At 39.1% G+C, this 25,519-nt stretch overlaps 1 protein-coding gene across 1 annotated transcript; it reads left to right on the top strand.

Annotated features, from left to right (window-relative positions):
- Positions 1–4,690: 4,690 nt before the first annotated feature.
- LOC311258089 (uncharacterized protein) lies at positions 4,691–24,283 on the top strand. Its single transcript, XM_084354135.1, has 60 exons — positions 4,691–4,772; positions 6,689–6,808; positions 7,361–7,399; positions 7,585–7,638; positions 7,766–7,819; positions 8,320–8,427; positions 8,898–8,951; positions 9,116–9,169; positions 9,295–9,339; positions 9,552–9,775; positions 9,857–9,908; positions 9,990–10,034; positions 10,137–10,190; positions 10,287–10,331; positions 10,444–10,497; positions 10,592–10,636; positions 10,858–10,911; positions 10,996–11,103; positions 11,203–11,256; positions 11,373–11,426; positions 11,761–11,805; positions 11,897–11,950; positions 12,767–12,811; positions 12,937–12,990; positions 13,142–13,195; positions 13,293–13,346; positions 13,468–13,521; positions 13,670–13,723; positions 13,893–13,937; positions 14,041–14,085; positions 14,292–14,399; positions 15,832–15,885; positions 16,033–16,086; positions 16,261–16,314; positions 16,472–16,579; positions 16,745–16,798; positions 17,390–17,497; positions 17,592–17,642; positions 17,985–18,038; positions 18,149–18,202; positions 18,327–18,380; positions 18,559–18,666; positions 18,751–18,804; positions 19,561–19,614; positions 19,815–19,868; positions 19,953–20,006; positions 20,132–20,185; positions 20,352–20,405; positions 20,501–20,554; positions 21,010–21,063; positions 21,159–21,212; positions 21,290–21,343; positions 21,427–21,444; positions 21,864–21,926; positions 22,100–22,285; positions 22,381–22,516; positions 22,624–22,730; positions 22,905–22,985; positions 23,088–23,294; positions 23,525–24,283. The coding sequence occupies exons 2-60, from the start codon at positions 6,704–6,706 to the stop codon at positions 23,675–23,677; spliced, it is 4,158 nt and encodes a 1,385-aa protein (XP_084210261.1). The 5' UTR covers positions 4,691–4,772; positions 6,689–6,703; the 3' UTR covers positions 23,678–24,283.
- Positions 24,284–25,519: the final 1,236 nt, after the last annotated feature.

The following is a 25,519-nucleotide window of genomic DNA, read 5'->3' as shown; positions in this document are numbered from 1 at the left end:
TTGACGGTGGGTTCGAGTTAAATTTCTTAGCTGTGTCTGCTTAGATTTTGAATGTCTGTATAAATTATGAATGCAAAGAGCTTTGGAAAACAAGACTTTAACTATCAAACAATGTTTCCTGCATATTTATACAAATAAGTACACCAAGCCTGGCTTCATTTCCACAAATGTTATTTATTCAGAGCATTTGATCCTCTCGAGACGATGTGGATTATCTTTTGAGTCTTATTTTACTTGTGCCATGTGGAAATATGCTGTACAAGATATATTTTTATATTTAGATATAGCACGTTATCTTCTGACCTTTAGAATCACACTTGGAACTCTCATCTTCAACTTTCTTGTCTCTACAATCAATCTAAGTTTTCAGTAAATGTAGGGTAGGCATTACTGTGAACCAGTTTGTTTCTGTTTTTTTAACATGGTGTATCAAATATTTCTGCATCAGGCTTGTGTGTTTCTAACATTTGCATGTGAGAGGATTATATCAAAGAGTAAATCTCATAAAACCCTTTGCCACCTGCAGAAATAAGGCCTGAAAGGGTAACAAACACCACTGTACAAAACAGTGGGTAAATTTACACATATACAGTGCTACATATAGACTGATGACAGTTTTTTGTTGTGACTTAATATCTGGACTTGCCCATATTTCAATTCAGGCCTGGTCAATAAATCTTCTTCTTCTTTTTCCAACTAATTAGTCAGTTAGCCAGATGAGCAATCACGCTCACTTGAGAGTGTCCCTCTCATATCACAATAGTGGGTCAATTTTAAAAGAAGAAATAAAAAGCGTCCTGCAAATTTGAGCCAGAATTTGATATATTCATCCTGTTCATTTCTAATTTTTTTCTTCACTGTCTCTGGATGAATTGAGCTACAATTGTCAGTAGCATGATCCAGTCAGATACAGTCAGACTAAATAAACTGAATAAACAAACTGACCTCAAGACATCACACAACACCGTTTCATACTGTTTTACTTTGTTAATATGTGGCGGACCCTGCTACCTTTCTAGCTTCAAACAGTGTTCTGGGGACCTTTTTTTCCTCTGAGAACAGCTTGTTTGTTCAGATAGGGAGAAGATATATATTTCTGAGTTTGTATTATTACCCCATTATTATTGCAAATACTAAAATTCTGAGTTTAAATTGTTTTCTCCAAAACTACATAGTGCACCTTTAAAGCCATTTGTATAAGATTTGAATGTTTCTGACATTGGCGCCCCCTTGTGATCAAAAAAGACACTGTCGCAGACACCAACACACACTTCACTGATGCTATAAACCATACTTTGGATTAACACTCTTTAAACTAGTCACCTTCGGTCTTCTGTGTGTCTGTGTGTTTGTGGTGTGTTCAGGGCACGATCCAGCAGATGATCTTTGTCTTAGGAGATCCTACAGCAGCAGAGCAGCACTGTCGAGATCACAGCAGCACCTGCTCAGCACTGACAGACACACAGGTACAAACAAGACACTATAGTCAGCTTCAAGACATTAAACTGTTGGTTCTTACACAAAAGGTTTATGTCCTGATAGCACCTGTTTTGTTTCTCCTTTTTTCCTGATATTACGAACTTAACAGCCAGCAAATGGATCCATCCAGCATAACATAAACTAAATAAAGACTATTTGATTACGAATGTTATTGCTGTTATGCCCATCCAAGCATATACCGTATATGTATGATAGGACCTCTGAATGATGAGACTCTTACGGGTCATGATTCACAAAGATATTTTAAGATTAGTCCCCAGTCTCATTTTGTTCTAGATTAGACAGTTTCAAAAGCCACATTTATCTTAAGCCAAAAATGTTAGCCACCCAGTTTGCTATGTCGGTTTGCAATGTGTAGATCTTTTATACGGTGGAAGAGTTTTTGCCAGTCTTCCTCAGATTTCCTTAGTAAAATGTAAATGTTGAATTCTTCCACAAGGCAAATATTTCCTGCTGGAAGGAACGGAGCTGAGCAGTTTGACACAGGTGCTCGACCACGATGGTCATGTTTACAGTATTGAAGAAGTCTTAATTTACCCAACTATCTGAAGTCTGACTGTAAGTTTGTTCAAAGCCAATGTCAATATTTATGTGTGGGAAAGTGGCCAGTGAACAGGTTAAAGATAGGAGCTGGCCTGGGAGCTCCAAACCTCATGCCAATATAACTAAAACACCAATATAATTAAAACAGGTGTGATAGGAAAAAGTAAGTAAGTGTTGGTGAACTGAGGGTATGTAGGGCCTTCAGGGTATGCTTTCAACAAAATGGTCACAGTGCTTTTAATCTATCAATGACATGTTAGTGGTCCTTTGTAATATTTATCCACAGTACGCTGCTGGTTAAAGCATCTGCGGAAATACCATTCCTGTCTGTCTGTCTGTCTGTCTGTCTCTCTGTGGAAGACACACAGGGAGTGTCTCAGAGAGGTTCAACATCATAAAAATTTGATTGGTTTTGGACACTAACTGAGTGTTATATTTGTGTGTGATCCCATTAGAAGAGAAGAAGGTTTACATTTCCGAACAGACTCAGCAAAGAGAACACAGTGCTGAACTGTAACGTGTAACGCTCCTTAGGGCATTATTTATTACTTACTGTAACTTAATTGATGATTTTAATTTACTTTGTGCCCTAGAATTGACTAATCCATTCTTGCTTTGGAGTTAATCCATACTGGGACTGAGGAGAATGGCAATTACATAACAGTACAGGATTTACTGAGAAACCTCAGTCTGTGTTATTCTCGCTAAAGACTGTAAAATGGTGACTTTGAAAGGAGTTGAGCACTAATGCATGTTGCGGACAAAGTATAACATGTTCCTTATGTACACCTTTCCCAGGAGGTTGGAGCTGTAGATGAGGTGACCATGCAACCTAGGATCAGAGTATCATCCACACCAGAAAACACCCCTCAAGACACAAGTCCACAGGCTGCTTCCACTGAGCTGACACCAGGAGTGGATCAAATGAACCACACCAACGCTGTTGAGACAACCAAGGCTCGCACAGACACTCCAACCAACAGAGAAAAGGACAAACCAACGACTATGAGTAAGGAAGTAACTCAAGGTGGAGGCACTGTACCACTGCCTCTGACTGGAAGTGAGCAGCTTTCTAATTTACAACCTGATATATTAGAGACAATGAAGGAGCCAAGGAGCACAGAAGGAAGTATCATAACCGGGACTCCTTTGGTCCCCACACTTCAGACTTCTCAGTACTTGAGACAACTTCATCAACCATCAGTCTTGGAACGTGCTGAGACGGCCATTTCAACCCCTTCAGTTCAAGCGGAGAACCCCACAGCTCCAGGTGTCTCATCAGGAGAGGCTGTTGGAGATACAGAGAGGTCCTTTTATAATGAGCCACAGTTCGCGACTAGATCTACTCTTATCTTAGGCCCCATTACAGAATCAAGGTTTGTTGCTACCAGCGTGCACCCCTCATCTGATGGAGGAGTAAGAGAGGCGAGACAGGAGGCAGTACCACTAGTCATTATACCTCCAGTTTCAAGCAACCTGCCAGTTAAACTCTTAAGACAGACAGAAGAAAATGTATCCCTTGACAGAGCTTCAGCTGAGGACTTTGATGCACCTCAGACAAATCCAACCCCAAACCTGACTGTTTTAACTCCCACACTACAAAGTGGAGAAGCGTTCAGAGTCAGGAACATGGAGGGCGAGATGAGTAATGTTTCAGCCAGTGAGATAAAAGAAAAAGAGGAAAGAGAAGACAGGTTGGAAACTGTTTCACCCAAAACAGAAACATCACCACAAAAGCAACTTCCTGGTGCAGAGCAGGGGAGTGCAACAGAGACAGATGGCGATAAGATAGGTTTAGCTGTTGAGGAGGAGGAGCAGAGACAACAGTTGGATAAAGACAGTTATGATAATGACACCGACATTTCTGAGGACTTTAGACCGTCCTCACCTGACTGGAGCACTGAAGACTCGTTCATCCGATCAGAGACTGAACCAACACAGCAGACTACTAAAACAACAAACCATCACAGTGCAGGATTAAGACCTGGGATCAGAGGTCAAAGGGTAAGATGTTGTTTACATACAGCTGCAGTACCTGTGCATTTACAATAACCAAAGATGAATGTGACTATCGAAGTTATTTTTGTCATTTCACATCTTGGCATACTTCAAACATCAGATTTATTCACAGTGAAATTGAGTGCAGAGTGTTAATGTCATTACAAATGCATAAACAAACCACACAGGATATTTTAATCACATCTGTGTGATATTCTCATCTCATTTTCCATCATGACCTGGGATGAAATTGAGTTTGCGTGCAGCTGATTTGATGACTGAGATGGCAACATATATCCGTGTCAAGTCTAGCACCTAGAAAGCCATGCATGTGTGTGTGTGTGTGTGTGTGTGTGTGTGTGTGTGTGTGTGTGTGTGTGTGTGTATGTTGTAGAGGAGAGAGAGGTTAGTTTCCAAAGTGAAAGCCTTCGTCGCCCTCCTCTGGCTAAACTGGTGTACTCTAACCCTGAACTGTGAAATCCAGATTCCAGCGTCTCAGCCTGAAGACTGTATGCAGTGATTGTTTACACCAAACTCTCCTTACCTGTAATATCTGCATTTCTGATAGCTTCACTATCTTCTGTCTAGAGAGTAATGTTTGCCCAGCCTTTAAAGGGTTGCAGTACATTATTTTCTGGTAGAAATTATGTAACTGTTCCACCTCACTGCTTCATCAGGGGTTACAGGGTCCACCTGGGCTAACAGGACCACCAGGGCCTAAAGGAGACAAAGTATGTATTAAACTCAACATGAATCAAGAAATGATTTTGTCAAATGATGTAATGAAAGTGATGTAATTTGCAAAGACATTGAGAGAATGTACAATATACTACCAAGTTGGCTGATGCTTTAGGGCTACTTTTACCCCAGGGGGGATTTCTGTAGTAACATTACTTTTAGCTAACTTTATCTATTATCCATCTCTTTCTCTTTCAAATGGTTAGTTTAAGGTAATTGAGGGTATACAGTACCTGTAAATGGTCAAATAGCTAAAAGTTATGGATAAATGGCTAAAACAGAGAGCTCAAAGGCTAGTAATTGAAATAGCTAGAAGAAGCTAATGGTGAAATAGCTGAAAGTGATACAGGGTTGGCATGGTTAGATTAGCTACGATAGCTCTAATTAATGGATAATCAATTGAAATAGTTGAAATAACTCATAGTGTCAGTCGGCTGTGAACCACTGGTGTAAAGAGTATGTTGAGTGTCAGTGCCCTCACCCACCACTGTGGCCAGTCAGACTCAGACCAGTTTAAAATGGTAAAGGTAGAATGTAAAGCTGGTGAGGAAAGCTAGCATCTAGCATGCTAAACACCCAGACATTTTTCTCAGGGGTTGGTCAACAACCAGACATTACAAGAAGGTAAATATTAGCCTTGTATTTGTCAGGTGTTTAGAAAGAATATGACTCAAGTAGGATGCTCATGTTACTTTGTTTTCAGGTAACATGACATTAGCTAGGTGTGCATTTAGCAAGTTAGTCATAAGGGGCTGTGGCATTATAACTAACAGCTGGCCAAGCATTTGACTAGCTTAGCTTATATAGGTGAGTTTAGCTTAGTTTAACTGGCAGATGTTTGTTTCAGTCAGTGTGTCAAAACAAGATAAACTAACATAAACAGTTTAACCTGTTGTCTACAGAAGATTTCTTTGTAAGAATTTGTGTAGAGTTATTTTTGATTTGATATTTATGCATATGTCTTATTAAAGGGGCACTATGTAGTTTTGGAAGAAATTCAAACTCAAAATTTCAATATTTTCAATATCAATGAGGTAATAATACTACAAACTCAGAAATATTTATTTTTTCCATAACTGAATAAACAAGCTGTTCAAATAAGGTCCCCAGAACACTGCTTGAAGCTAGCAAGGTGGCAGGGTCCACCAAATATAAACAAAGTAAAACAGTAGGAAATTGTGTTGTCCTTTAAGTCAGTTTGTTTATTCAGTTTATTCAGTCAGGAAAATGAAGAGCTTGTTTATTTATTTATTTCCCCCAAACTACATAGTGCACCTTTAAATGATGTTATTGCCAATTGATTGATTGAATTCTGAATTTCATTAAAATATGACCCATGTAGTCTGGCTAGTTGTCTGCCTAGTCTTGCATTACAATATTTTCCTCGTTATTTGATTTTTTATTCATAGGCAGCTTTCACTTTTTTTTTTCAGTTCTCACAAAATCAATAACTGTTAATAGCTTGTACATTTAATACACATCAAGATGGTTTCTTTAATTCCCCCAGCTATGATACCTATATGCAGTATCACTAATTAATGAAGTATGATATTATTAGTCATTAGTAAGTTTATGTATGGTGTAAATTACCCTCTTCACTTTGTCAGATAACCGACAAAAACCTACTTTCTGATTAAACATCAGATAAAGCAGAGTTGCTCTGGTGCCATGTTGTGATTTCTGCTGTATGATCAGATTTAACATTTATTTTCTGATGCCACTGACTGTATGTCACTGTTTTGTTAGCTTTTTGTGGAGTTCTTCTGCACCCCAGTGGTCAAACAGCTTATTGCAGCCATTAATTCTCAGTTCTGAATGAAAAAGCCAGATTCCTCTCTCTGGCAGTGCTGATCAAAATGTAGAAATGTAATTTAATCTCTCTGAGACCTATTGTTTTTCTTCTTCACAGGGCTATCAAGGTGTTATGGGCAGGACCGGGCAGACGGGATATAGAGGCCCCATTGGTCCTCCGGGGATGCCTGCCATTGTTGTATATAAAACCTCTGAAGAAGAGTGGGAGGCTTTCAAGGTAAACTGTTATTGTAGCTCTGCACCAGTAACCACTTGGTGCTACACACTTATTTGAATTTATATTCAAAGTGTGAATATGGATCTGGTAAAATAAGTAATGCAATGCCAATATACGAGCTATACAAAAAGACTGAAAGCCTATACGTACAGTATGAAGAAAATAAAAGCAACACCTAGTTGATACTGAAACAGTAGAGACTACTACAATAGTATATAAATATCAGGCACATTGTTGCTCATATGTATTTCAGTGTTAATATTTAGCATGTATGACTGTTGTCACTTCTGTATATAATTCACTGTAAAGGATTAACATATCACAATCAAGATAAAGGTGATACAACAAGTACAATTCTTTAAATGTTTACATACATGCTTTAAAACAGAATCATCTTTTTTCTGCTGACGATTTCATTTCCAATGCTTGGGTTATTGTTTTTGAAGCGTGTTACATTCATCGGTAGTCTGTTTGAGGATACATTTGAAAAATCATTTGAGAGAAACAGGTTTCCAATATAAAAGTAATATTTTGTCTGTTATTTCCTCGCAGAAAAAGAAGATCTTTAAAAAGCTGATTTCTAACTGGCCAGTAGGTGTTTGTTAAAATTAACGCACCTAAAATCCTTCTTTCCCCACTGATTTCAACAATTAGCTGAATCTCAGCCTCTGTAACTTCCACTTCATGCTGTACTATTACTTCATTTCTAGTGTGTCTAGTGTAAAAAAACACACATGTAGTGAATGTTGTGAGTCAGTTCTTTTTTCCCTCGTCAGAAACTTAAGGGGCCTCCGGGGCCTTTCGGACCTCCTGGAGACGACGGACCAATTGTAAGTTGTCAACAGTGTTGTAATTTTCTTGAAAAGGCGACATTAAAACAGATTGTCATTCCATAACAAAACCAAACATAGAGAGATTTTGAAAGGACTCCTGTTCTGTTCTGATTTTGTTTTCCAGGGGCCACCTGGAATTACTGGGAAACAAGGACGAAAAGGAGTTCAAGGGAAAATCGTAGGTATCTTTCCTTTATTTGCATCTTATCTCAGACATGTAGAAAGGCGGTGCTCAGCTTCATGGACAGTACATTATTACAGCCTCTTCTCTGTTCACGCAAACACCCCACTGAACTCAGAACTACAGAATGACTTTGATAATGTACTGAGTTGACTGATTTATGTACAAAGACATGTAATCAACAATAAGGAAACATGATAGTTTATTAAAAAACTACAAACTACAAACACTAAAATGTATGCATGGATGTTCTCCACCAAGTTAAATGCCCCAACACACACTACTAATCAATATGTTTCTCAACAGCAAGCATATTAACAATAGAACAAATTGTATGGACTAGGATATGGTACAATACAAATTAATGAACTGCTTCATATATCATTTGTGATATAAAGAAGAACATTTATGATCAAATTATCTCTTAACGTAGCTTTTCTGCTATGAACGTCCAGTCAAGACCAGACCAACTCCTTACATGTCGTGTTGCACTTCAGGGCAGTCCCGGACCACAAGGTATGCCGGGTCCTCAGGGCCGACCCGGAAGTGACGGCAACCCAGGAGAGCACTCAGATCCAGGCCCTCCTGGCTTACCTGGAGAACAGGTGAATCTGCTGAGAGTCATGACAAATACTGTACATGTGTGTTTTCATAGCGTTGCAATGCTATCAAACAGGTCTTTTCACGTAAATAGGGCTGCAAATAATGATTATTTTCACAATTCATCGAATAATCATTAAGTCTGTAAAATAAATGCTGCCAAATCCACATCACAATTTCCCAGAGCCCAAAGTGACGTCTTCAAATTGCTTATTTAGTCCAGTCAACAGACCAAAACCCAAACACTCTGACTTCATTTACTATCAAAGACGAAGAAAAGCAGCAAATACTTTGAGAAGCTGGAATTAGCAAATGTTTGCCATTTTTGCTCGAAAATTTACCGAAACAATTAATGGATGATGAAAATAGTTGGCAGTTTTCTCTCGATCGACCTGTCGAAATTGCTGATCATTGCAGTTCTACAAGTGCAGTACTGTTACAGCTTGATAAATTCACTTTGTGCTCATCTCCACAGGGTCCCAAAGGCTACAGAGGAGAGAAGGGCAGCAAAGGGGAGCTGGGTGAGTGGGTAAGAGTGGCCTCGACTTCTAATGTTATGGGGATGGAAATTATGGAGGCCTAAGTATAACTTAGACTATTGTAGTTTCTCGTAGCCGTATGTGAAATTGTTCGGTATTGCAGAAGTGCCAATTCTTCAATTCAATCCGTATTCTGTATGTCAAACCCCTTTAGGGTTATCAAGGGGAGCCTGGACCACAGGGACACAGAGGACCAAATGGCGACAAGGTCAGATCCAACACACACACACACACACACACACACACACACACACACACACACACACACACACATCTCTCAGCAGTAAAGGCCTTGTATATGTGATTCTGATTTTCCTGTTTTACTGTAATCAGGGAAATAAAGGAGTGAGAGGTGTTGTTGGTGTCCCCGGCTACATAGTAAGTACAGATGACTTTACTAACTAATGGCAGCCTCATTATTATAAAGTTCTCATAGAATGAAGTGAGATTTTTTTACTCTGATGAAAATGAATACTTTTTGTTAATTGGTGGTTGTTTGAGTGATTACTGAAATCTTCATGATTCATTAATCACCACATTCGTGTAAAGTAATTTTTCACTACAACATCTGAACCATCCTACGTTAACAGGGACTTCCTGGAGCCAGAGGACCTCCTGGTTTTCCAGGACCATCAGGAACTCAGGCCAGTGTCAACAACTATCCACAAATAACATTAATCATATACATATTCCTCCATCTTGACCATCAGGCCACATCTCTCATTGCTTTTAATGACACTGTGTTTGATAAACTGCTGATTATTCTCAGGGGGAGATTGGCGCTCCAGGCTTTAGTGGACCACCAGGCCCACCTGTAAGTTTTCTGACACGATATATTTCTTCAAAAAATGGATGAAGAATTGAGAATATTAATTCATTTGACTTTTGCTCAGAGCAAAATGGGCCCCAGAGGAGTAAAAGGTTTCTTAGGAGTCAAAGGACCGCCAGTAAGTAAACAACTTATCGATTAAGTCATAAACCAAAGTGACCATATAAAGATACTTGTGAAACATATTTTATGCTATCAGGGTCATCAAGGTGGACTGGGCATCAGTGGAGCAGCTGGACCACAGGTGACAAGATGCTTACAGATGCACTGTTTGTGACAAAGACTAAATAATGACAATTACTTACTGTATTAAATGTCTAACCTGTATAAACACGTTTGGCTTCAGGGAGAGCCTGGTCCTGATGGAGTGATTGGGTTCCCTGGTGTCCGTGGCCCTCAGGTATAACAAGATTTTTTGAAGCAGTCATACTTCTCAGTTTTATCACATGAAGACAAAGAAATATGACTTATATAATATAACTTTTTTTTCTTACAGGGAAAACCAGGACCAGCTGGACCTCCAGGCCCTAAAGGGGACCCTGTGAGTACGCTTTAAGGAAAAACAACCAGAAACCAAAGTTGTACATGCAGCAGAAGATTGCAGGTATTATTTAAGGGTCACTCTGTCATCTGACCTCAGTGTGTTTCATCAGGGTGATCTAGGAGATGAAGGAGATATCGGAGAACCTGGACCATCTGGACTTAACGTAAGACAACAAGGATGAACATGTTAACTTAGATGTGCTGTAGTGAGTTCGTCATGTTAGAGCATGAAAATTTGGTTTTTCTGTCTCATTTCAGGGAGCCAATGGGAATCCAGGAAAGCCTGGACCCTCAGGTGATCCCGTAAGATTACTTAAAGCAATTTCAGTCTTGCAGTCTGCAGCTAAACTGTTTACATCCTTTATAACACAAGTGTGGAAATGTTTAGTGATCTTTTCAAGATGTTATACTATAATTGTTGTTTTGGTTCCTAAGTACTGAGCTAAATGTGCAGGTGTTCTCTGTTTGCTTTGTGTTTGTGTGTGTGTGTGTGTGTGTGTGTGTGTGCAATTATTCTCCACTAGGGAGCTAAAGCAAAGCGGGGTGAAAGGGGTGATCCAGGGTTTAAGGGTGACCTGGTGAGTTTGATCCTTCCTCTTAGTTGTTTATGAGTTTATTGATCAGATTAGTGAGTCAGTTCAATGACTTGTATTTGTGTACAGGGACCTCCAGGGCCTCCAGGTAAACATGGATTGAAGGGGCGCCGAGGCCCTTTGGGACTTGAGGGACTTGGAGGCCCAACAGGGCCACCAGGACCTCCTGGATCCAGTGTGAGTGAAAAAAACGGATGATGAAGGCATGTTCAGCACGTATGCTGTCGCAACTTCAATTCTAACTATCTTGATTTATATCTACCTTCATTGTTTTAGGGGTTTGATGGCATTATGGGGGAGGAAGGGAAGCAAGGCAAAGATGGACTGAAGGTGGGTTTTGAGAAGGTTCAAAAATCGTTACTTGTATGTATATTTGTTTTTGTTTTTGTTTTTTAAATAAATGTTAATGAACTCGTACATGTATGTACATGTGTGGTTTTCTGTAGGGAGATCGAGGGCCAGACGGTGTCCAAGGAATTCCTGGGCCTCGAGGAGACAAGGTAGGACAAAGATGGGTGCTGCTGAATAATGTAATTCATGTGAAATAAGCAGTTAATTGACAAAAGGCCAATAATTTTCCTTATTTTTATATTTATGTTAAATGTTTCTGGTTTCATTGGTTATTGCTGTTTTTCAGAGAGAGAACATTGTTGTTAAAAATGTCAGCTAGTTACAACTTGGCACCAGAAATTAAATATACTGATACAAATTTAGACCAATATTCATATTGTGGTTTTACACTCGATTTGGGAATGTTTTCAATAAAAATAGCATTTGGAGCTACCAGAAAAAACATGATATCCTAATAAGTTTTTTATTTGTTTCCTGCTAAAGGGTCGGGAAGGTCGAACAGGATTTTCTGGGATGCCTGGTCCAATTGTGAGTATGAGTGAGTGGAAGTGAAGTTTATTCTACCTGTTGATCATTGGGCTAAATCCATACCGCCGATGTTGTTGTGTTTTGCTTGCAGGGAGAGATGGGAAAATCTGGAGAGAGAGGACTTGAAGGAGAACCTGGTATTAAGGTTCCTATATGACTACTCTTCTTATTCTGTTCTTATGTGACTTCAGTGTTCAGTGCTTTAATCAAAATAAATAATACAATAATTTAAAGGTCCAGTTTGTAGGACTTAATGGGGCACTATGTGGTTTTGGAGAAAAAATTAAAACTCAGAATTGTAATATTTACAGTACAGGTTTTATAAACTCAGAAATATTTATCTCTGTTCTCAGAGGAAAATAAGGTCCCCAGAACACTGTTTAAAGCTAGATAATATACAAATATAAACATATAAAACAGTATGAAATTGTGTTGTCTTTTAAGATCAGTTTGTTTATTTAGTTTATTCAGTCATGAAAAAAGAGAGTTTGTTTATTTAGCTTGTTTAGGCATAAAAATATCAATCAGTCAATGGAGATCTTTCTCTTCCAAAAGTCACCTGTGTTTTCGTTCCCTTGAGAGGGGCAGAGGGCCTTTTGTGTTTTCTGTGTTTTTCGCAGGCAAGGTGATACGAGGGGTATTCAGTTGGTTGCAATCTGCAACCCCACCACTGGATGCCACTAAATCCTACACGCTGGACGTTTAACATACGTACATTTGAAGCGGTTAAATGTATCTATACAATGATATACTGTATGTCAATGGTAGAAAAAGTCTTCATGCCAATTCACGATGATCTGAAACTAATTTCAAATGTTAATTTCCCACATATAAATCTGAGTAAGTCTATTTGTTTTAGTCTATCTACTAAAATGTTAATGCAATTTAGGGTTATATGTCTTAAATTGCTGCTAATATAGATGTTAATGAGGACATGTATTTTTATACACCTTTTGTGTAGGGGATGCCTGGAGTCCCAGGAGTGACTGGACCTAAAGGTCTAAAGGTAGTCAGAATTATATGAATAATGTGAAATATTGTCAAGTAAAACTGTTGAGATTATGAGGTCTCATTTTAAATGTAAATAATCAGCCTGCCAAAAGATCTCACATAATCTGTATTCCATTTTAGGGGTTTCAAGGTCATTTAGGAAACAAGGGACAAGATGGACCTCCTGGAGCTCTGGTAAGACCAACTAACAATATGTTAACATACATATTGCTTTCTCCATTCACTTATCACCTCACAGAGTTTATAAACTCTATATTTAAGTAAAAGTAGCCTTGGCCTTTACCAGAACAAGGAGAGTGATAGACGAATATCATCTTTCTCTCAGGGACCTCTTGGTGCAAATGGAATGAATGGCGACACTGGACCTCCAGGACAAAAAGTGAGTTCAACCCTCTATATTTAAACACTGAACAAGTACATTTACCTCACAGTGTCACAAATGGATGGCTGATAGCTCAACTTAATATTTTATACAGGGATTGCCGGGGAAGACAGGCACTCCTGGCCTTCAAGGACCCGTAGGCAAGAGTGTAAGTGTTAATCACCTTTTTTTTTTCAGATTTTACAAAATCTCTTATGAAACAAAATACAAAAATATGGTATGTGGCACTGATACATATTTAATAACTGTGGACTTGTGTCCATTGACAGGGAGAAGCTGGCAGCAGAGGGCTGAAGGGGAAAACAGGAAAGCCAGGGGAGAGAGTATGTTACAAAAATATTGCATAATTCTCTAAGATTGCTGAAAACAGGAGGACACACAAGATGAGGATGAATTACAAAGACTGAGTTTTTGATATTTTGAATGTAGACATGATGATGTTGAAATTAAAGGACTGTTGGTTTTCTTTAGGGGGTTAAAGGTAAAGAAAGCCCAGGAGGACTTCCAGGAAGTGAAGGCTTAAAGGTATCTAATAATGCAAAGATTCATATTTGTCAGTACTGACATTCTAATCAGAATAAGCATCAGTCAGCATTGTAAGCTGCATCATTCTGTCATGTTGGACAAATATTGATTACATGCTCTATATTTTGAAATTTAATGTGTTGGTCACCTTGTCGTAATTGTTTTGAAGGGTAAGAGAGGCGAGGAGGGACCAAGGGGGAAACAAGGCCGCCCAGTAAGTAAATTATTTTCCATTTTAATTTGTCTATTTAATCAAGTTTTTAAGTTTCAAGTTTTTTTCAGCTCTCTTTACTAACTTCATGTCCTTCTGTGCTCAGGGGGAGATGGGCATGCCTGGACCACGGGGATACAGAGGATCTCCTGTAAGATGATTTTATTAAATCCATCCATCCATCCATCCAGCCATCCATCTATCCATACATCCATCCATCCATCTGTCCATCCATCCATCCATCCATCCATCCATCCATCCATCCATCCATCCACCCATCCAAATTAGCTTGACTTGACCTGAAATGTGTCCTTTCCTTATTTTTTTGTTTTCCCAAAATATATTCTCTTTTTGCAGGGTATCCAGGGTAACATAGGACCATGGGGCGAGGTTGGGCCCCGTGGCCTTCCAGGTGACCAGGGGCCACGAGGTCCAGTTGGCCCCCTTGGAGTTACAGGTTACCCTGTAAGTTTATTTTTATGTTTTTGTTGTCAAGTATAAACTTCAGGGCCTGAACACCGGCGGTTAATCTTGTTTTTGACCAATTGCACATTGCTGTCAGTGTCCGTCAGTAAACTTGAACTGCATAACAATTAAAGGTATCAAACCCAAAGAGTGCATGCCTCTCAATGCTCAAGGCCCAACACTCCCCTTTAATTCAATCAAGCCTAATCCATTATCGGATAAAACATATTTAAATCCACTAAATCCAGATTTTTACGTGTATCCACATCAAATTGCACTCATTCATAAATAGGCGGCATCCATCCCATCCATCCCTTTCCACACCAAAAGTTAAAGGTGTCTTATCTTGGTTAAGTCCCACCCTCCATCCAAGCTTTGTGGAAATCCGTTCAGTACTTTTTGTGTAATCCTGCTGACAAACCAACCAACCAACAGACACGGGCAAAAACACAACCTCCTTAAATATTAATATATGTCCAAAATGAGGCTATCAATTACATCTGCTTACGTCAGTAAACCATGCCAGTGAGTCAGCGTGCATTAGCACTCGTCCAGTTTGATATTCTTAGTAACACTTCAAAACTTTCACAAGTCAAAATGTTGGCCAGTGCCAGGCCTCTTATGACAACTGCTTATGTGATCAATGAACAGAAAGTATCTTTCTTCTGGTCTGGCATGGTTTTTAAGAGTTTAACATTCTTTTTTCAGGTTGGTCATCAGATCAGACCAGGTCTGGTGATGATTCAGGGTGTCATAGATTACTCTGGTACTTTGATCTTTTTAGTGCCATCCTGCTTGCACAGTTAATTATGCATTACAAGATTTATGATTGCTTTTCATGATCTGATCCGTGCATTGCTGAGCTCACCAGGGGCCTCATCAGAACCACCCAGACATCATTAGGATGTGGGGGGATTTTTAACGTCTGTTGTTGTACAGACAAAGTACTTGTTTTTTTGTTTTTTTTTAATATATTTCAATAGCCACCCCAGTGGATACAAATAGAATGTTGCCCATTTTGTTTATATTGTCATTTTTATAGAATTGCGTGAACTTGAGTTATTGCTAAATTGGCCATGATAAGAAATTCTGCTGCAAATAAACTTAAAAACTGTGAAGTTTCGAACATGTTTGATTCACTGTACGAATCTACACACATATGATTTGATACACAGGAAATTACACAAACTTCTGACATCTAATTATACAGTATTTTTCATGTGATAAACACACAAATCACACATCTGTTATGTGTAATTTGTACCAGAAAACACACACAAAATGCACTTTTCTAAACACCAAGCTTGATGACTTTGTTGTGCATAAGCATCCCGTCTTCCTTCAAGGCTCTTTGAGAGCAGGCTATAGGGAAGGAATATGAAGTGCATCAGTACTTTTTGTGCAATTGTTGCTTTATTCTCTCTACATTTAGGGTAAAGATGGACCTCAGGGATCAGCTGGATCACCTGGTGTCAAAGGATATAAGGTAAAGCTTTTATTTTACTCAGATTCTCTTCGGGTATCTGCACTTTCTTTTCTGCACCAGGAAATGCTACGAGTATCTTGATGCTGGTGTAGTCAATGATTTATCACTCAGTTGTTTTATGTTTGTCTTAAAATGTCATCTTTTCAGGGATCCAGAGGAGCTTTGGGGCAGAAGGGAGTTGCTGGTCTCGATGGTGAGGAGGTAGATTGATTAGACTGTGTTTGTCACAGATTTGATTTCTATCTTTTCTATTTTTCTATTTTTCTTCTATTTTCTAAAGCCACAGATTTAGACACCAATGCAGCTTGATTGTACGAAAAGAGGTACTTTAAGCTTGATTATGTGTATTAAGTAATACAGTGCTTTTGTGTTTAGGGTCCAGTTGGACTGAGGGGACCTGAGGGTCCAGCTGGTCAAAAAGGCACATCGGTGAGTAAATGTCAGTTTGTAATTTGTCATTTTCATTTCCAAACAGTGGGTACAAGTGTAGTTTTTCTATTACACATTCTTCATGGACCTTTATGTAGATGGAACATACATTTATCAATCAAACTTTGAAAGCCATTTTGTGTTACTGACATTTCAGGGTGACCAGGGGGACACTGGGCCTCCTGGACAGAGAGGGCCAAAGGGAGCTGAAGGCAACAGAGGCAACCAAGGGCCACAGGGAGCAAAGGGGGCACCAGGGAGACAGGTGGGTAGTAGTTGTTTCTAAAGTAAAGTTTACTTAAAATTGTAACCCCTCTCACATCCATACAGTGTGAGATTAATGATGCGGGGTATTGTCATTTTTTGATGTGTGGATTGAAGGACAATGTGTCCCAGCTGCCCTGTCCTCACAATCAACCCTCTTTTGCAGGGATACAGGGGTGCACCAGGGGACAGAGGAAGAGTCGGGGTTCCAGGCCTCAAGGTCAGTCATTTTCAATCAGAAGTAACACTGGACTTGAGGATTTATTTCAAAAGCCCTATTCAAATGGGACTAGTATTACTTCTGGACCTCCAGTAATTCGTAATGATTGCAGAGGTTGGCTGTGATCATTTGTGAATCTGCCATGTCCATAATTTGTAAACGCAAACACAGATCTCCTGTGATAATATTAGTCCCATGGGAAGAGAGAGGTTAGGGGCAACAAACGGTTGTCAAGCATATTGTATTCAAGTACAGCCACAAACTGTCAGTTTCTTGATCTAAATGAGCTGCAAATGTGTATTCATGCTTGTAACACAGGCAGAAAGTGAGCAAAACACCTGCAAACTGTAGTATTATTGTGGCTGCTGAAGAACAGAGGCTCTTCTTCTGAAACACTAATGTTATATGATGCTTTGAACATATCTGAGGGTAATGTGAGTAAATTTGATTAATATGTAATGATGTAATTCATAAATCCTGTGAGATCTTACTACTAGTCCAGTGCCAATAGTGATAAAGTCGGCTAACTGAATGTCAAAAGTTTTGTTCAGAGTTAGAAACTCAACAATGATGATGATGATGCTTTCACAGGGTGAACCAGGTACCAAAGGTTCATCAGGCAGACCTGGACGGTTCGGACCAGGGGGCAACACTGGGGCAGCAGGAGCCAAAGGCCAGAAGGGGTTCCAGGGACAAACTGTTAGTAACACAGTTGGATTCTTTGACCGTCAATAATTGATAATCAACAACTTAATGTAATAAACACTGTAAATTTTATGCTTTCTTATTTCAGGGCCCCCCTGGCAGTTTGGGGCCCCCTGGACAGATTGGACCATCAATACAAGTATGTGATATTGGAATTAAACGTGGGATTACCATATTTCACACATTAAATTTAACAGAAATGTTTATGGCATTATAAAATGGTTGTGATGAATTTTATGAGTTGTTCAACCACTAGATGACAGTTAAGGCAGTTTCTCTTGTGTTTAGTTATGTTTCACTGTCAAATACATGAAGGTCTACTTTTAGATTGCATATACAGTGCATAATACTGTGTTTCATTCATTGGTAAGGGTTCTTTACAGGTTGTGATAAAAAAAATGTGACTGAAGGTCTAATTGCTTAATATTCTTTAAATTAATTTAACAAAATAGGACATAAAATACAACTTCATGTTTTTCAGGGTTTGCCAGGCAAGAGAGGTGTTGAGGGTAAAACAGGACTCCCTGGACAAAAGGTGTAATGTACCATTTATTCATTATAATACGTTGGTGCTCTGAGAGTGATCTATCCATCTGTAGAGATTCAATTAACAAATGTAATACTGTCTCTGCTCGTTCAACTCAGGGCAGTCATGGTGAGAATGGAAAACCCGGCCTTCCTGGCCTCAATGGAGACATGGTGGGTGCTTATCATATGTTGCACCCTGTGGGCATCATTAATCTGGTTAAGCATATCTAATGGTGTGTATAAAGATGTAACCGCAGTGACGCAGTGTCAATGCGTAACTTTCTGTAATCCACAGGGTATTATAGGTCAAAGGGGTGCAAAAGGAGAGTCTGGAACAAGAGGCACAGCGGTAAGAGGGCATGTTTGAACTCTCAAAGATTGGGTTTGCAATTCTCAGCATACAAAATTAGACCAGTCAGTTATATTGAATATTCTGGTGTTTTGTCAGTTCCAAAAGTCTATATTTTATGTAAATAGAGGTCATGTTATATCATCATTTATGTGTATGAGTGCATTTCATTTTTTAGGGGACTTTGGGGAAGCCGGGATTCATTGGCATTCCAGGTGCTAAAGGTCAACTTGGACCTGCTGGTCCTCCAGGTCATCCAGGAACTAAAGGAATCCAAGGGTCAAAGGTAAGAGGAAGTCTTTGCTCAGCTTAGATGAAACTTTGAAATGGAACAAAACTAAGTTGTAATGCATATAATGTCTTTGTAAAGGGAAAAAGAGCCCAGCCTGGAAGGAAAGGAAACAAAGGCGCTCCTGGAAAAACTGTGAGTTTAATTTTAATCTAAACTCTGAAAAAAATGATTGTTCTGATTAAGATACACTGAGACAAATGTGTGGTCTGATTTAATCTCTAATCTCTGACAAATGGAAAATCACAGACACTGCCAAAATGAAAAATGATAAAAGATAGCTTGTACAGTACTTTCTACCCACATTGTATGGATAGGTCTAAAATCCTCCATTCACACAATGTTTATGTTGTCTTTTTTAATTAGAAATCAGGTTTAGGTGCTTTATAAATACTTCTGAAAGGTTGTGATGTCACAACTATACAGTCAAAGCCCTCAGCCACACTCCCAGTACAGCCATGCTTAAGAAAACACCAGCAGAGCTGAAGCGGAAACACAGTGGGCATCACCTGCTCAGGCCTGTGAAAGCTGACCAATCAAAGCACATTGGCCTTGTCAGAAGGGGGGCCTTAAAGAGACAGGCACTAAAATGGAGTGTTGAGACAAAAGATGAACAGAGGTGCTACAGCAATAGACAGCTTTACAAAAATCCTGGGTTTTTTTTTTACATTAAAGCATGTAAATATTTTGTAGTGGGCACCAAGAAGAAAAGTGTGAACCCGAAAGTGCACATAATATGGGGCCTTTATTACAAATCATCCCAAGCGCTCTTTTAATTTCAGATGACATTTTGTTTAACTTAATGGGTGGAATTAAATCATCAAATCCAAATTTTACTCTCACAGTCTTACCCTGTGGTGTGAAGCTCATCTTATGAAGTGTGTTTTGTAGGGAGATGAAGGCTCACAGGGCAGACCAGGACCTGCTGGACAACCTGGAAAACCCGCAAGTATCCCTTTTGACAGATTAAATACATACAAACATCATCAAATACAGTACTGCTACCACTGTTCATTTCAAGTACTAAAATAAGAATCACTTGCAAACCAAAAAGTTCAGTTTATGTTAAACTGTGCAGTTGTATTGTAGCAGAAAGTGAGGACTGTGTTGACAATTGGTTTCCTGTCTTGTGATCATGTTCTCAGGGCCTGAGCGGGCTGGATGGTTTACTAGGAGTTGAAGGAAATGAAGGAGATCCAGTAAGAAAAATGTGCCATTATGCAAATTACTCTGTTGTTCAACTTTTTTCACTAAATTCAGCCCATCCTCTGCTCATCTCAAAGGGTGATATTGGTTTCATTGGCGCTCCTGGAATGCCTGGCAGGCCTGGCAAAACGGTACGCTCCAAAACAGACAGCACCATAAAACCATGGGAATTTTACCTTATTCTTAAATATCTGATCTAGTTATGCTCAGACATAATTTTGTGATATTAAACACATTTTTAAACGCAATGTTCCAGGGGATACCTGGACCTCCTGGAATCAGTGGAAACACTGGAGCAACAGGCTTCAAGGTACAAAAACAAGCAATTCATTTATATTTAAGATAAATCTTGATTATATGTATAGCATGTTCACCTTGAACACGAGTACACAATTTAACTTTACATTTATATATTCACTGTGCCAGGATACCAGTATTTAACATGTGTCTTACTGATGTCCTACTCGGTGATTCAGGGTAAAGCTGGACCAAAAGGAAAAAACGAGCCACCTGGACCAATGGGGCCAAAGGTATACATCTTTCTTCAATGGCATAATTGTAATATTGCTGATATAGAACAAAATGCCTTTTCCAGTAAACATCGTCATTACTGCTCTGGATACAGGGTATTCCAGGACTGAGAGGCGAGAAGGGCGAATCTGGAAGTACTGGTCGAAAGGTAAAAGTCCAAAGACACACAGTGCAGTACACAGCCTCACCTCACCTGGATGAGCGGGTTTTGTCCGTTGAAATAGATTTTTGATGTTTTTGATATTTACTGATGCTCCTTTCTCCTATATTGAAAGTATGTACTTATTCTGTATAATACTCTTTTTAAGGAGTGTTTCTGCTGCGCTGCAGTTTTTCATATTGCTTTAATCACTGCTTTGTCCTGTCACGTGTCTGTACAGTATACATTCTACCCATCATCTGCTGATGTTAAAACTGTCAGTTGAATGGACTATAAGAGATTTATTTTGAATAATATTTTGTCTTTAAATAACAGTCTGCTTCAGGGTTTCACAATAGGCCCTGCCAAATGTGCAGAAATCAGAAAAACACGTTCAGTCAGTTGTCTAAGAATCATGCCACTGTTGTTTGATCCATTCTCACCCATGTTTTCTTCATCCACAGGGTCTCCCAGGTGACACAGGAATACTGGGACCAATTGGGCCACCGGGGCTTAAGGTAGATTGAAAATGTTTGAAATATGAGATCACTTGAAAATGCAATAAAATGCATAATTTTAGTTGATCCACCATATTTCTACCTTTTTATTTTAGGGTAATCCTGGTTTGCAGGGCCTGAAAGGTCAAAGAGGTCATAAAGGAAAGCAGGTAAGTTGTATTTTACTTTCTTTTCATAGCATTTTTAACAGGTAGCAAGTTATTAATCAACTGACTGATTTTCACAGGGGGATACCGGTCCTCGTGGTCCACGTGGGCAGAAAGGCTTCCTTGGACTTCCTGTACGTTGCTCTGATATTCTGCAATACACAGTATTTTACTGGAACACTTTACTGAAGTTATTTCTGTTCTGTCTTTATTACAGGGCCGGCTTGGAAAGAAGGTGAGAGACTGTTTATTACTTTTATTTTTGTCGATTTTTGCTTATTACTTTGGAGGTTTGTGGATCTTCCTGGACCTGATCTAGTCACAGATTGATTCCTTTTTTATCCCTTTTATTTTTAAAAAGTCAGCATCCTGAAATCACAGTTATAGTTTTCAAGTTTTATTTATTAAGAGACAACTGATGTACCCACCTTGAAATTATGTCAGTTTTTTCATCACTTTCACTTGGCTGTATCAATAGCTTGTTTGCCCTACTGCCTTTGATACTGTATATTTGCATATTGTAGATTGTGCATCTTCTGTATATTTTCTTATATTATTATTTTTATTGTTTGTTTTATTCTTGTATTTTTTGAAAATAAGGTAAAGGAAGAATTTCATTGTACAGGGAAACTAATAAACACTTTGACTTTACAGGGGATGAAAGGTGTTGAAGGCAGGAGAGGACCAAAGGGACTTAAGGGCAAGCGTGGACCTCCAGTAAGATATTTTGCTCACACAATACAAGTAAAAAAGGTTTGACCTGATTAACAAACTTAAATGTAACATACTGTAAAGTTCTAGGATGCATTTGAAGCTTGATGTCAGTGTAACGTGCTTGATACCCAGGAGGTGTGTTTCATGCTCTTTAAGCAAAGCCATTTGTTTCAAAGGGAAAACCTGGTGCACCAGGCAAGAGCAGGCCTACACAAAGGCGGGGATCAAAACCTGAGCCCAAACCAGATCAAAGACATGAGCTGAGGCCTAAAGCAAGACCCAATACAAGACCAAGAGTGAAAAATGTGCCAAGATCCAGACAAACACCCAGCCTCCTGAAGCAAAGATTAGGACAACAAAAAGTTGGTACAAGCTTTCTTCTCATGTGCACTTTATCAACACAACATTCTCGTTCTCGTTCTCTGATTGAATGACTGAATGATGGATTCCTCTGTAGCGGCCCAGGCCAGTGTCCAGGAGGTTGCCTCAAGCAGATGAGGCTGAGGAATCCTTCAGCTGGCCTCAGGGAACCAAAGACGACCCTGCCACCACCTGCTACGAGCTGGGACTCATACACCCACATCTGAATGATGGTGAGGGTGTGACAAGGCTCATACCCATGATATGATAGTAATCTGTTTCGGACAATACGCTGTATAACAAACCAGTCTGAGTGATCGCGCACTTTCTTATCTTTCAGGTTACTTTTTCATGGACCCCAACCAAGGCTGTCCCTATGATGCTGTGAAGGTGTTCTGTAACTTCACAGCAGGAGGAACGACTTGCATCGAACCTTTACAGTCACAGGTACACTAATTTTTACCTACAGTGTTAGGGTTAATGTTAGCGGGCATAGTGCTGTGTGAGGAGTGGTTTCACTTTCTTTTGATGGGACATAGCACAGTTGCAAAACATTTAATCTCTTGTTCTACAACTGGCGGATTGTCCCTTTTAAAAATGTCTGTAATATTTTTTTTTTAGATTATGTTATCTTGGGAACCAGACAAGAAGAAATCAAAAATGTCTGTCCAGTGGTTCAGTCAGCAACATGGTGGAAACAAGGTAAGACTTTTAACACATTTGTGGATTAATTGAGGAATATTTAGCACATCTAACATCAGTGAGCCATTTCCTGAGACTTAAAATAATTTCTGTCTCTGATAGTTTGAGTATGCTGGTGTGGATGTTGTCCAGCTGAGGTTTCTGCGGTTACACAGCCACACATCTTTCCAACACATGACTCTCAGCTGTACAGAAAACCACTCCATTACTGCTGACACAAATGATTTGAAGAGGAATATTTACTTCCTGGGAGACTCTGGCAAAGAAATTATGTCGCACCTTACCACAGTGTCCAGGAAGGGCTGTGAGGTAAGATTAAGAGATTTTTGATGTTTTGTTTTTAGCAGCTTTTATTAAGTTTCAAAAGTGTAATAAAAATAATCAAGTAGTATAACGTATGGGAACAAATGAGATGTAAACATTCAATAGGAGATTTTACATAGAAAAAAATGATGTCAGTCACAGGATCATATAATAAATCCAGGAAAAACAGAGTAAACCTGCTTTCTTCATGCCTCTGATGTCTGATCATTTTGCAGGTGGAGGTGGTTGTGATGGTTCAGGGGAGCAAGGAGCTCGATCGAGGTGATATGGAGTTACTTCCTGTCAGAGATTTTGGTGTAGAGATGACATCATTATCTCCCCTTGTCCCTGAGATCACTGCTGTTTTGGGACCCCTCTGCTTCTTGTGACCTATGAAGAGAGTGTGTGTGTGTGTGTGTGTGTGTGTGTGTGTGTGTGTGTGTGTGTGTGTGTGTGTGTGTGTGTGTGTGTGTACACGTGATGAAATACTGTAAATATCTTTGATTAAAAAAAGACATGAATATACTATATGGTGGTTAGACATTTTACATGAAGAATTTTGTTCAGATAAAGTTGCTCAGTACTGTATTTTGTGTATATTTATTTAACTGTCACAAGCTGATTTTCTTTTAATCATATGAAGTATTTTATAAATTGTTATTAAATGTTATGTAGCATCAAATGTTTAAATGAAATTGAATTGGAGCGTAAAGTGTTTATATGACAACTCAGTGTATCCTCACAGGGGAATGATGTGCAGCACTATCAAAATAAAATGATGAGATTGAACATGTGGAATTAAACTGTGCCATGTGCATCTGTTGCAATTTAAAGTAGTTATTATTTTAACTTTAAGATGTTGTGTAGATTTTTGTTCTTTCCTCTGTGGACATTAAGCTGTAAATGATTGTTAATGTAACTGCTGAACTTGCAAGTTGAGATCCAGCATTATTCAGGATTTATAGTGATAATTAAGTTTTGTTTTTTTTTTTGTTTACTTCATTTCTTGTTCTTGTTTTTAGAGGATGAGTTTTGTTAAACACAGAAAATGAAAAGCATCTTTTCTACTCTGCCGCAGATAAAGGCCTGATGCCAGAACTGTAGATTTCCAGTTTTGGACAGAGTAACCTCTACCTGAGTGTCCAAGTTCAGGGAAGTCAAGAAGTCACAATAGTTTAGTTAATAAGTTGTTGGCGGAGAGTTCCCATACAATATGGTGACCATTTCTGAACATTTCTTATCACAAAGTGGCTTCGTTGTGACAGAAAAGGTCTGCAGCCAGGCAGTGGAACTGGTCTGAATAATGTCTAATAGACTTTACAGAATCATCTGAGTATCCTGTAGCTGTTACCGGATCTCAATCCTCCCTTACAAATTCACTCATGATCCTTCAATCTCGCACAGCAGCCTGGAGGCAAATCGTTGGTTAGTATGTCTTCATTTGGGAAGTTTGCGAATAGATGATGCAGTTGTTTATGAGTTGCATAAACATATCCCTCTGTCTTTGCTGTTAATTGTATTTGTCACACTCAACTCATGAGACCAGTTAATTTTTTTATGACCCATTATGGTTTGAGGGTATACCAGTTCACATATATTTCAAGAGTTCATACGAGAACTTATTTCTTATAATATTTATGACCTCGTATAATGAGCATGTGGTGTAAAGGTTGAGATACTCATGCACTTAACTATGTGTATTGTAAACAGTACACCTTAAAGCAAACTCTATTTCTGAGATTAGATGTGTTTTATTGTTGCTCATTTTATACACATGGCCTTCAGTTTGAGGCGCATAACTTTTGCAATAGTTTTCTGTTTCCTGCTACTTGTGTGGTCTGCTTTTTAACATTGTTTTTTTTTTACTGGAGAGGCTGATTACCTTCTGGAGGTTATGTTTTCACCCGTGTGGGTTGGTTTGTTTGTCAGCAGGATTACACAAAAACTGTTAAACAGATTTCCATGAAACTTGGATGGAGGATGGGTCTCGGCCCAGAATATACCCCATTAACTTATGGTGCAGAACCGGATAAAGGGAAGGATCTAGGAGTGTTGTTTCACTTTCACTTTGGCGGGGACCACCAATCCCCAAGTGGAGGTCTTTTTGATCAATTGCAACTTTTGGGGGCAATTTGGGAATATGGTCTTGTAAGGTACTGTATCAGCTGACATGATAAGATGGGTCCTCCCTTGAACAGGGTCCCTGGATCAAAATCTAGTTTAAAGACATT

This window comes from Pagrus pagrus (genome assembly GCF_965226575.1).
Source record: "Pagrus pagrus genome assembly, chromosome: 6".
NCBI lineage: Eukaryota > Metazoa > Chordata > Actinopteri > Spariformes > Sparidae > Pagrus > Pagrus pagrus.
The sequence above is the reverse complement of the archived record's forward strand: the minus strand, read 5'-3'. Positions and strand labels throughout refer to the sequence as shown.

Coding starts and splice junctions, on each gene's coding strand:
- LOC311258089 (XM_084354135.1), top strand. CDS start 6,704: ATGGGCAGGACCGGGCAGACGGGATATAGAGGCCCCATTGGTCCTCCG. Junction 16,087..16,260: donor CTGGTCTCGATGGTGAGGAG/GTAGATTGATTA, acceptor TTTTGTGTTTAG/GGTCCAGTTGGACTGAGGGG. Junction 22,731..22,904: donor TCGAACCTTTACAGTCACAG/GTACACTAATTT, acceptor TTTTTTTTTTAG/ATTATGTTATCTTGGGAACC.